Source organism: Bidens hawaiensis, unplaced genomic scaffold (genome assembly GCF_021521415.1).
Source record: "Bidens hawaiensis isolate Kalapana, Puna unplaced genomic scaffold, B.hawaiensis_p1.1 tig00012010_1, whole genome shotgun sequence".
In the NCBI taxonomy this organism is placed as follows: Eukaryota; Viridiplantae; Streptophyta; class Magnoliopsida; order Asterales; family Asteraceae; genus Bidens; species Bidens hawaiensis.
Window position 1 is genome coordinate 262,581 of NW_027491964.1, and position 12,992 is coordinate 275,572.

Genomic DNA, 12,992 nt, shown 5'->3' on the forward strand with positions numbered 1-12,992 from the left:
AAGAGAGGGGAACATATTAGAGGTTGAGGACAGAGAGAGAAGAGAAGATAAGAAAAAAAGGGTGGTTGTCACCCAAATTACAACAAATTAATGATGAGAAGGGGCAAACCCAATGCACAAATCTTCCTAGTACTGAAACACATGTCCAGTGGTGTCGGGCCACTTTGTCTTTCACTTCCTCAAATGACAAAAACACATACTAATCTAGTTACTAAATTCCCTATTGAAATAGTAGTTGCCACTTTGTCCTATGGCTGTATAGCATGGCATGCTCATTTTATTTTAATGAATGCTATCGACACATATATAAAAGCTTTTTGTTAAGCTTTCCATTTTGAACATAGAATCCGTTTATCACGTTTCAAGCTTAATTATAAACTTTTAAAGCTAAATATACAGTGTATGGTTAAAGTTGGACATACACAAACCGGTTATTGGTCAACAGTCAATTAAGCGATTAGACCAGTTAATCAGGTCTGTTAGTAACCGGTTTTCAAGCACAAAAACCCTAACCGGTATAGCCGAGCTGGTTAACCGATTAAAAAAAATAATTTAAAAACCTAAAACCGACCAAAATGAAAAGTCAATTACTAACCGCCGGTTTTTTCCTGGTAGAAACCCGTTAGAGAGGACCGGATACTAACTAGTTAGAGAATTAGTTAGAAACCGGTTACAGATAGTGACCGCTTAACCGGTTTAGATGTGCCTAGAGGTGCACATCCTAACCGGTTAACCGGTTTCTAACCGGTTTGTAACCGATTCTCTAACCGGTTAGTAACCGGTCCAACTCTAACCGGTTACTAACCGATCCTAACCGCCGGCTAGTAACCGGTTTATATATTTGATTTCAAAACCGGTTATAAACCGGTTAACCGATATTTTTAACTATTATTTAATAAAAACCGGTTATTAACCGGTTAACCGGTCCGGCCTAACCGGCCAAAACCGCTTCTGCAGATGGTCCAAACCGGTTACTAACCTAACTGATTAACCGGTCTAACCGGTTAGTGTATTAAAAAAAACCGGTTTTCGGTTAACCGGTTAACTGAAATGTGCACCTCTAGATGTGCCCCTCTAGTTAAGGTGGTTAACGGAGACAGATATATTATAAGATAAAAAGATCGGCCCAGTATACTTGGCCCAACGGGTTCAAAATTTCTAGAACACTAAAAAAAATATTACCCGAATTAATCAATCAATCGGACAGAATTCACTCCGGCGATTAATATTCGAAAGCTCGTCGGAAATCTGCTCCGGCTGTTGACGTCACACCACCACCGATCACCGGAACTATTATAGGTACAATATTCCTTTACTTAATTTCTATTATAATGTTGAATTAGTTTGTGTGCTATTGTCTAGGGTTAGGGTTTTGGTTTTAATATTAGGGCTTAGTAGTTTTACATTTGCCATGATGTAATTGAACATAAATATGGCAGTATCAACTTCAATTTTTGGGGTTTGGATTAATAGATATAGGTTAAATTAGGCTACGGCTCGGCTCGTTTTGAGCTTTTTATATAAAGCTTGAGCTTGGCTCATGAGTCATATATTAAAGCTTGGGCTCGGCTTGTTTATTATTTGTTACTTGTGTTATCTACAATTGCTATAGTTTTTATATACTGGTAATGTATGATTATTACATATAACATAGTATATATTATATAGTTATTTTTATCATAATGTTATAATAATAAGTATTATTATATAAATATATATTTAATACATTAAATATAAATTATATAAATAGGCTCGTTTAGGTTCACGAGCCAGCTTGAGCTTGATAAGGGAGGCTCGGGCTCAGGCTCGTTTATCAAGCAAGCTTATTTTTAGGCTCGAGCTCGTTGAAACGCCTCTCAATTCAAGCCTTTAACGAGCGGATTTCGATCAGCTTGCGAGCCGGCCCGGCTTGAGCTTGAGCTAGGCTCATGAGTCATTTTTTAAAATAATTTGTTCAAATAATTTTAAAGGGCTTGTTTTGACTTGCGAGAGCTCGAGGTAGGCTCATGAGTCATTTTTTCAAGCTCTTGCTCGGCTCGTTTATTAGTTTTTAATTGTTTTATTTACAATTTCAGTAGTTTTTATATATTGTCGTTATATAATTGTTATATATAACATAATGTATATTATATTATTAATTTTATAAATAATAAGTATTATTATATATATATAGGCTCGAGCCAGCTCCAGCTCGATAAGGGAGGCTCAGCTCGTTAATCAAACAAGCTTATTTAAGGCTCGAGCTCGTTAAAGCTTGGCACAATTCAAGGTTTTTCGAGCTGATCTTGAGCCCGGATCGTTTGCACCCCTGAAGTTACGCCTCATTTTAAAGGGGTAACTCTATTACCTCATCATCTCTGTTTAATTTTTTTCAAATACTCACACACGTTGCTTAGTTAATAGTCAGATTTGAATATCTCAGACTCATTGCAATTCATGTCTGATTTGAATGCGTTTCTAAACCAAGGTAAATATCAAATTATACCTGATTGAATATTCGAATAGTGATGTAATGTATATTATTTTGTTGTGTTTCTAGTACTCAATTACACGCTCACTGTTTCATTTCTGGTGTTCTTTATAATAATTATTATATTCTTCTGTATTATGTACAAATTTGATTTCTAATACTTTATTGTCCTCTAATTAGATAATATTATTAATGGCGCAACCAGCTGATGAAACGTACGCTGTGTTTGAAGAAAAAGTCAAAAAAACAATTTACATTGATAACTTATCGCCTCAAGTCACCAAAGCAGTTCTGGAAAACGCGCTCAATCAGTTTGGGAATGTAAAAGATGTTAAGTTAATTCCCAACTACTTCACAGCTTGCAGTGGTCATGCTGCTTTGGTGCAAATGGAATCGGCTAAACAAGCTGAGGAGGTCATCCGTGACATTGCTGAGTCTCCACTGATGGTATCCGGGATGCCCAGGCCTGTTAAGGCTCAAAAAGCCGAGGCTGATATGTTTGAGGACCGGCCCAAGAAGAAGAAAAGGATTGTGTGCAGGTGGATGGACCCGTGTCACAAAAACTTTGAAGTTACTAAGAGGTTAAAGGTTCAGACCAAAAAACACGTTGCTGAGATTCAGTTTTTGATGGGGGTAAATAGTAAACAGTAAATAGTAAAAAAAAAAAAAATTTCAGTATTTTGGTTTAACATGTTAAATATTATATGAAATGAATGTGATCAGGTTGATTTGGCTGAAAATGAGAAATTGCATAATCAGCAGAGTGAGACGTTGAAGACGAATTACAAGAAGTATGAGTTGATCGATGGTACTCATACGGATGGAAACATGAAGCGTTTAGCAGCCCAGTACGGGACAAAAATTAATGACTACTGATTTTGTGGTTTTAATCTTCATGACAAACTCAAGAAGCATATCTTAGCCTGTTTATATGATCAATGTAATGTCGTTAACTTCCGTCACTGATTTATATTAGCTTGAACTCTACTTGTTTATAGCTTTGTCTCTAAAGCTCGGGCTTGGTTTGTAAGTTACTTTTTAAACTCTAGCTTGGGCTCAACTTGGCGTGGTTATTATTTATAAGTACTTATTTTAAATTTATATAGTGTTATACATGATGATGATGATGAGTGTTATAAATTGTTTAGTTAAATTTGTTCGTACTGTTTGTGTATAATTATAGTTTTTATATAAATAGTAGGCTACTAGGCTTGTGAACTTACTTGAGTGCATGATAAGTGATAACGGGTTTAGACTTGTTTATTGAACAAGCTTTGTTTTAGGCTTGCGTTCGTTTAAGCTCGACTCGATTTACGATTCTAACGACTAATCTTGACTTCTTGAGAAGGTCATGGGTGGCTTGGTTCATTTACACCCTAGTTAAAATGGTGATGGCCGTGGCCATGAGAATAGAGCATGAGGTCAGGTCTAGAGCCTACTTTTGATGCTTTATCCCATGCTAATCTTATTTATTGCAATGTCAACTAAGAATTCTTCTTGTGGACCCGACCCTACCCGCAAGAACAGACCGGGCTATGGGTTTCTCCCCTGAACTGTACCCGGAACCGACCCGGACGCGGTGGAACCGGTTCCACAAATACCCAGTCAAAACCTGACCCTACCCTACCCAAAACCCGAAAAAAAAACCCGATGGAACATGTCAAATACCCGACTATACCCGGAACCGGTTCCTACCCGGACTTGGTTCTGACTGTTGACCATACCCGGTTCCGGTTCATGAGAATACCCAGTTTGTGCACCTCTAGATATGAATATTTGATTTGTCAAACAACTTTAACTTAGATTGGATATCATTTACTAGAGGTGCTCATATACCCGGTTTCCAGACCCGACCCGACCCAAACCCAATTCTTACCGGTACCCGACCAACAGGTATGACAAGGTGTTAGGTTTCTCCCCAAACTTGTACCCGATACCGGACCCTACCTAAAACTCGAATTAAACCTGGTCAATTAGACTACACCTGAAACCGGTTCCTACCCAACCCGGTTTCTAAATATACCTGATTTGTGCACCTCTATCATTTATTGTGTAGTCAGCATGGGGCATGGGGGCTTGTTCTTAGTGGTTTGCAATGTAGTGCATTAGTGGGCCAAGTATAAACCCATTAGGTTGCATGGGTGTGTCTTTGTTGGTTAGTAGGTTGGGCTTATTAGTGTTGTGAATAGATCCAAACTTGTTAGTTTGTCAATGAGCTAGTAAATATCCCAAAATAATAACTAGTTAAAACATGGTGTGAATTAATTTGTTTGATTGTGGTTATATTTAATTGCACTGGTAAACAACTTCTATACGAATCCGTAATCTTTTAAAAACTTATAAAAGACAAAAAACAATATATAGGGGATGTTTGGGATTACTTATTTTCACTAACTTATAACTTATAAACGTTTTGAAAAGTAATAAGGTGTTTGGAATTGCTTATATTGTGAGAGAAAAAGTTCTGTAAGTTACAATTCTGTAACTTATTAACTTAATGAAAATTTATAAAGAGGCAAAATAAGGAATCCCAAACACCCCCATAATCTAATTTGTTTCATATTAATGCCAATGCTTTTATAAATAATTAAGAAGCAGTTGCACATATATAAAAATATAAAATGCACCGGATACTAAGCATCGGTTGAGCTTAGAGATTTAGAGGTGCAAAAAAAACCCGAACATGAAACTAGACCCGGAAAATACTCGGAACCGGTTTTATTTATACTCGTTTTTTTATACCTGAACCCGAACCCTACCGTTACCCATAGGGTATGGATAGGGTATGCATTTGTATTTCAGTACCAAAACACGTACCCGGAACCGGACCCGATTTATACTCGGTAATACCCGAAAACCGGAACCGGTTCCATAACCGGAATCGGGTTTTTCCAATACTCGAAACCAGGTTTTTCAAATACCCGATCTATACTCGATATAACCGAAAAATACCTGAAAAATACCCGAAAGTACCCGTAAAATGTTAAGCCCCTTAAAAAGTCCAATCTATACCCGAAAAGTATCCGGGGAAAAGCCGGAAAACAAAGTTTTTTCAATACCCGAAAATAGGATATTCAAATACCCGATTTTAAAATGCCTGGTTCCATACCCGACCCGAACCCGATGCACATGGTATGGTTTTTAAATACAATACCCGGACCCGAACCCGACCCGGGTATTGCCAATATCCGATTTTCCAATACCCGGTCATACCCGAACCCGGTTCCATACCCGAAACCAGGTATTTGAAAAACCCGATTTGTGCACCTCTAGTTGTGGTTAGGGATTTTAACGGGTCGAGTTGATTAAGGGCAAGCTCGGCTTGGTTTTGAAGCCGAGCTAAAAATATGAGCTCAGGCTCGACTCAACTCGATTTGGCTATGTTTAAAAAATAAATTTATTAAACATTTTGAAACAAAATGAAGCTGAAAATACAGGACTTAAACAGTAGACAAATGTTTAAGATGGATTGGTTACTCCTATAAAATGTCAATAGATCATAAAAACTGTCTAAACGACACTAAACCTAAAATTAGCAATGGTCTTCATTTGTACCCATCACATGAAATAACAATTATCATGGTTTGCATGATCACATCTAATTAAAGAAAAAAAAACATTTTGTTTGGTTTTAAAGTTATATGTCTTACATTTGGCTTATTCATGTGAGAAATAAATGTTTGTCCATGTGGGAGTTAGTCAACATACATTGCTTCCCAATTACAAGTTCATGCATGATCCATCTTTTCACTAATAGATAGTATTTGAAGCAAGTATACATATACCCACTCAAAGTAAGCACAACAATTTAAACACTAAATACAACTAGACCATTTGATTCACTTAATATACTTTATTTCCATTTATAGAAGAAAATTTGAATTTTATTAATTCAAACTATTGATCTATATTAATCTTAAATAACAATCTAACTGTTAGTAATGATCCAAACTTTTAATTTTATTGCTAATAGCAATCACAGTCTAACATATGATAACTCTATTTATTTTTTAATGACGTGACTTTGACGTGGCAGAAACACATTTATTTCAAAATTCAAAAATACTTTTAGTTTAATGAATAAAGAGATAATATTTTAGTGGGCCCCGTCAACAAAAATAAACGTAGAGGTGGAGGGATTAAGTTAACTTTTATTGACGACTCCCACTAAAATATAATCTTTTGTTTTTTTAAATTAAAATAAAGATTGAGTTTTGAAATATGTATGTTTTTGCCACATCACGTGACACACCATCAAAAAATAAACGAAGTTAACCGCCTATCACACTAGGACTATTATTAGTAACAAAATTAGAAGTTGGGATTGTTATTAGTCAGATTATTAGTTGGAACTAATATTGATCAATAGTTTGAATTATTAAAATTCAATTTTCTAAAGATGATTAATTGAATACCTAATTTCAATTAAATGAGACTAAATGCTTCAAGTGATTGTAACACCCATGTATGTTTCATGTTATAATGTTTTGGGAAAGGAGGATGAACCGTGCATCGTATTTTGCCAAGATATTTTTCACATGTGATTATTTTCTAAATGTAAAGATTGATGAAGTAGTCACTAGTTAAGAGCATACGGAATACCGAGTCGTGTCTCCTTTGATATTTTACTATGGTTAGCTCGAGAGTGTGTGATAGGTGTGCTTCCTTACAATTTTATAAGAAAATTATTTAAATATTATAGTTTTTTCAAATGTGTTAAATAATTAAAACACAAGTTGTTAATAATATTAATAAAATTGTTATAATTAATATAAAGTATAGTGCTATTATTTACAATTTCGTCACTACACTCTTTTTTTTCCTCTGATTCATATGACTTCGCACGAAAATCTTATTTGTGTTAGAAGTGACTTAAAACCTAACTCTTACTATAGACCTATAGTTAAGGCTTGCAAGCTATGCGTCAGAAGAGGATATGCAAACTTTTTTTTTAACTAAATATGAGAGTTATTGCATGTTATCATCTATGTATAAGTCAGGGGTTGTTTGAAACTTACCACATGAGCCATTAAGAGAGTTGACCGATTCAAAGGCTCCATTCAACATGTTTGTAAATTTGATCGGATGAGAGACTCTATGATTGATTCAGAGATTCTGTTTTAGTGAACCAAACACACTTTAGTGCTGACCAATTCAGATGTAGAGACTTCCAAACAGTCTCCTAATAAATCCCGTAAAACTATATCTCTACTATCCTATTGTGACATATTGGTTAACATGTTGTGGCTCATGATTTCTACAACTTACTTGCTACTCTAACGAGAGAGATTACTCTAAGATTTACATAAAAGTGTTACATTATTGATGAGGATCCATGATTGACTATACATAGAACTTGTGTCATACATTACAATAGTTCTTTTTGGGACAAAAATGAATGTGTGCATTGAATTTAAATGTAAGTACTCAAGTTTAAGGGGCTATGAAAATAGAGCAAACATAGATAGTGTATGGGACCATTACATGATTGAAATATAAGGACAACGAGTTTGACATTTTGGTATATAAGTTTTGTGATACATATGACACTTGTAATAAATTGAATGCTTAAATGATCAAGTCGTATTATTCCAATGTACACAAAACTATAATTTGTTTGATTTAAGATTTTGACTAAACGTGGTTCTCTTTATATCAGGGAAGGAAATTATCCTTTTATGATAATATGATAATTATAATAAGTATTATATTTATAGGGAAAAGATCCAATACAAATAATAGTTTATCGTACAATAGGTACGCGAATCCTCCATTTTTCACGAAATCGATCCATGAAATCACATCCCAACATCTTGAAATCGTCAATACATATCCAATTAATAATTGATTCACCGAAAAAAACAGTTTTGGATCGTTAATCGATTAATTTTTTACTTTTTTTTCATGAAAACTGTTTTTTGAGCGTTTAGGTTTTTGGTTGAGCGTTTTTAAGTGTTTTAGTATTTTTGCCTTGTTTTTTTGTCTTTAAGAGTCTCGCGTGCCTATCGTACGTTAAGACATTATTGTACAGTATCTCGACCATATATGATCTATCTAATTAAACGTGGTTCTCAAATCACAAATTAACGAACATAACAATGACTTGATAGGCCGTTTATCAAATTTTCTTTGTGAAACCAGTATCAATGTTTTTTATTCTTTCAAGAAATTGATTAAAAACTGTGACATGAAAGGAGAATCTCTCCAAGATTTTGAAAGCAAATTCATGTCATAAGATTCCAATTTAGGCATAAACTGAATCAGACACTAGATATTTTCGAGACCTTAAAGGTTTGTAAGCTTAGGCTGAGGGGTGTGGAGCGCGAGAAAGGGCGCGTGAGCCCAGCCGCTCGCGCCCCGGGGCGCGAGCACCACACCACCGAGGCGCGAGAGGGGCGCGAGCGCGGAAAAAGAGGCGGGCGCAAGGGGGTTCGCGGGACCTGTGTGGCGTTTAGGGCTTGGGGAATGGTGAAAAGAGCCGTTGGAGACCTTAAATGAGCCGTTGGCTCTTTAATTTAAAAAAAAAAAAAATTTTATACTCCTATATATTACCCATTTTATACAACACTTAACACAACTTCAAAAAAAACCAAACTTACCCATTTCTTTATACAACACTTCCTATATATTACCCATTTCTTTCAAACTTTTTTAAAAAAACCTTTACAAAATCCTATATAATACCCCTAAATCAACCCATTTTTACCATATCAAACACAACTTCAATCTCCAAACAACCCATCGTCCCATTTTTTTTTAAAAAATAATGTCGTCGTACTCGTCTGATTCCGACTCCTCCGAAGAGTACGGCATATCAAAAATGCACGGCTGCTATCCGTCAATTAGCGTACGGCATCTCGTCGTACGGCATCTCGTCTGATTCCGACTCCTCCGAAGAGTACGGCATATCAAAAAAACATTTGTGGGCGAGGCGACCAGATGATCTTGTATTAGATTAGTTTTATTATTAAATATTATTGTTTGTTTAATTTTTAGTATGTTTTTTTTTTATTATGAATTTTCAAAAAAATGTGTGTTTTTTTAAATAATTTCTTGTTTTTTTAATAATACGTTTTTTTAATACATTTATAAAAAAATAAAAAAAAAACCGCTCGCGCCCCCTCTCGCGCCCTCCACATCATGTCCCGGGGCGCGAGCACCACAACCAACACCCATCTTATCAAGTTTCTCTCTCTGCCACACGTCACAATATTATTGGCTGGCGCCCCCACTCGCGCCCCCCACGCCCCTCAGCCTTATAATAGGAATCTATAGTACGGTACAAAGTTTTACTATAAATAGTATATGACATGATTCACCTGTCCCCCCTCACCTTTTTAAAAGTCCTCTTTGAACCACGAAATAGGTTAATTAATATTCCCAGTAGGGTAACTAGAAAATAATCTAGAGGAAACTTAATTCACCTTTTTTGATTTTATAAATATGCTCATAATTCATAAACAATAAAAAATATATCGTACAACTATCCATACAACCAGGGGTGTTCATCAGTTCGATTAATGATTTACTTGATTTAATTTAATCCACTAAGTCATTTATTTGATAAAAACCAAATAGCCTTTTATCTATTGGAATCAAAAAGCTAGATAAGGGGGAAAATTCTAAAATGGATTTACTTTGGAAAGAAAATTTCATTTTTGTTCCCTAAACTATAAAATTCTAAAAATATCGTCATCTAACTTATCTTTGACTATGTGTTAGAAAATCTAACACGTCTTTAACGACGCATTATACTTATGCTAACACGTTGTCAAAGATGTGTTAGACTTAACATGTTGTCAAAGACGTGTTAGACCTTCTGACACATGGTCAAAGTTGCCTCAAAACACATTGTCAACGACTTGTTAGCACCCAAACACATAGTCAAAGAAATGTTAGCCTTTTGTTTGTATTTTTTAATATTATATTACTATAACTGATTTAATTATATTTGGTTTTTCTTTGATAACTTTTAATATATAAAGTTTTATATTATTTCAAATATACCGACGAGACATGCTTATTTTCATTTTAAGAATTTTCCAAAAGTGGGACAATACGGGTTGTTTTGAAAAAGTATCCATTCACCTCACCCACAAGATTATTAAAAGTTTGTTTTAGCCATTAAAAAAAACAAAAATGACGCAAGGTAAGTGTTGTGATATAAAAGGTTGAACGTTAGGTGAGGTGGCAGGAAATATCGCCCCTTCCCACCACAAATGCTAACGCTATGTCCAGTGAATGTACTACAAAATGAGATGATTTGTGTCATTTGACGTCGAGTTAGCAAAGTAGGTTTGTTGTTTTAAGAGTATAGTGATGTTTGTAGCCCCTATATATATATATATATATATATACACACACATATTTAATATAATAATATTAAATCAAAACACACAGTGGCGGACCCAGGATTTTTTGTCAATGGGGTCCCAATTTTTTCGGTTTACAAAATATTTCGGGTCGGTCGTTATTCGGGTCGGGTCGAGGCGAGGAACATAATAAAACACGGAACTATGGTGTCATTGGAAACGAGTAAGTAGAAAGAATCTAAATTAGAAACTAGATGAAACATACACTTTTAATTCATACCCGAAAAACATGAACGTAATCTATATATATGGTCTTACATAATTGACCAAAACATGAAAAAATAACTCTAACACAAATAAATGATTAATTATAATATACATACACAAGGTAAATAATAAAAAGAATATGCAAAATCCATGTTAACATTATATATGTTGCATGGTGACAAAAAGCACAAATACCTTAACTAAATAACTAAGACTATGATATTAAAAAAACAACAAAAAAGGAGTATGGTGAGAATTGAACCTACAACCTCTCACTAGTAAAACAAAGGACTTTCCACTGTACCAATTCAATCCTAATAGTATGGGTTTCAAGTAATAATTTTTTTGGGGTCCTTACAAAATTTAATATACCGTCTCTAAATAATTTTTAAAAAACATCGGTGTCCCGCGACCCCGATCGGACCTATGTGGGTCCGCCCCTGAAAACACACACAAACAACAAATTTTAGTCGTCCACCACCTTATCGCCCCGAGGGGCAGTGTTGCCGACCCTCAGCGCCCTTGTCGTCCCAAAATTGCAGCCCACTACGCATATCTTATAACACTACGCATGGTCTTAGAAACAAGATGCATGGAAGTTTTCATTTGATTACAAGATAGATAAAAGTGAATCATTCGCTTTCTTTTTGGTTTTCAGAGACAACAAAATGAAACTACATGAAATTTTGATTCAACGGATTGTGCATAATTACTTGTTGATACCAAAGAACTATAACTTTGTTTTCAGTTGGATCGGGTTTATTATTTAAAAGGGGATGACGACACAACCTATTGCTCGTTTACCCACATCTCTATTGTAATTGGATTTTTTGTTCAATAATTAAAAATGTTTTGCTCCGATCATTAAAAAAAAACTAATTCACAAACAAATTTGATAGATATAGTTTTAATATTGCAATTTTTACCTTTGAGCTTATGCACTTAATTTGATTTATTTCTTGTCATGAAATATAATTATAGATAAAGAGGCATTAATAATAACTTTAGTACTCAACTACCAAGATTTGTTGTAAAAGCAGAAATTATTGTGCTACATTAATATTATTGTGGTACACTAAAATGGGTCATAATTACCTTTTATAGGAGAGGATATGGCCACACACTATATTGCTACTCACTACTTAGTTTATTCAAACGTGTTTTGGGTAGGTGAATGCGTATTAATGTGTTGCCTTTATTTTTTAGTATATCAAAGGTATACCATGCAATGAATATTAACTTTTACTTAAATAACCAACTTTGCTTTTTATTATATACGCAATTAGTTTTTTACTTAACCAATGACGTTTGTGGTTATGGTCCAAGACAAAATCTTTAAAATGTTATTAAAAGTTAAAACGTTAAAAGATGGGAGATCTTGGGTTCAAGTATTCAGGTGACAGAAATTTGCCGTTAAACATTGTTTTTATTTATTTGAATTAATAAATTAAGAATTTATTTAGAGAAGTCAAAATAAGTAAAATAGATGTATATAACAGTAACTGGTGTGAGGAAGAGATGGCCAAGAGAAGCCTAAAGAAGAAATGAAAACCGTAGATTATTTGTTTGGTTTGGTTAATTCATTTTGGTTATGTCGTTTAATTTGATTTCGGTTTGATTAATTTGGTTTTTTCTGCTCACTTTAAGCATATACCGGGAGAGTTGTCTGTTTAAGTTTTTATAAGAGTAAACTGTGGTTTTCGTTCATATGGTTTGTCGAAATATACAGTTTTAGTCTAATAGTTTCAAATTTATGATTTTCGTTACTACAGTTTCATTTCACTTGCAATTAACCCGATCTCACTAACCACGTTAAGTCTGGTCGTGAAACCCATCCGCATGCACCTCACGCAAGGGACACTTTTGTCCTTATTCTCCCAAAAAACCCCAGCCTTAATTCGCAAGCCCTCTCACATGAGGGGTTGAGGTTTATTTGGGGAGAA

At 34.7% G+C, this 12,992-nt stretch overlaps 1 protein-coding gene across 2 annotated transcripts; it reads left to right on the top strand.

The window, feature by feature from the left end:
• Nucleotides 1–1,181: 1,181 nt before the first annotated feature.
• LOC143539696 (ASI1-immunoprecipitated protein 1-like) lies at nucleotides 1,182–3,569 on the top strand. 2 transcript variants are annotated; one of them, XM_077032931.1, is made up of 5 exons: nucleotides 1,195–1,299; nucleotides 2,174–2,334; nucleotides 2,397–2,467; nucleotides 2,651–3,103; nucleotides 3,194–3,569. In XM_077032931.1, the coding sequence occupies exons 4-5, from the start codon at nucleotides 2,663–2,665 to the stop codon at nucleotides 3,344–3,346; spliced, it is 594 nt and encodes a 197-aa protein (XP_076889046.1). In that variant the 5' UTR covers nucleotides 1,195–1,299; nucleotides 2,174–2,334; nucleotides 2,397–2,467; nucleotides 2,651–2,662; the 3' UTR covers nucleotides 3,347–3,569. The 2 variants fall into 2 exon arrangements, with proteins under 2 accessions (XP_076889045.1, XP_076889046.1); XM_077032930.1 differs by lacking the exons at nucleotides 2,174–2,334; nucleotides 2,397–2,467 and having other exon boundaries at nucleotides 1,182–1,299.
• Nucleotides 3,570–12,992: the final 9,423 nt, after the last annotated feature.

Excerpts from the sequence above, each read along its gene's own strand:
- LOC143539696 (XM_077032930.1), top strand. The coding sequence starts at position 2,663 with ATGGCGCAACCAGCTGATGAAACGTACGCTGTGTTTGAAGAAAAAGTC. Across the intron at positions 3,104-3,193 it reads AGATTCAGTTTTTGATGGGG|GTTGATTTGGCTGAAAATGA; the intron begins GTAAATAGTAAA and ends GAATGTGATCAG.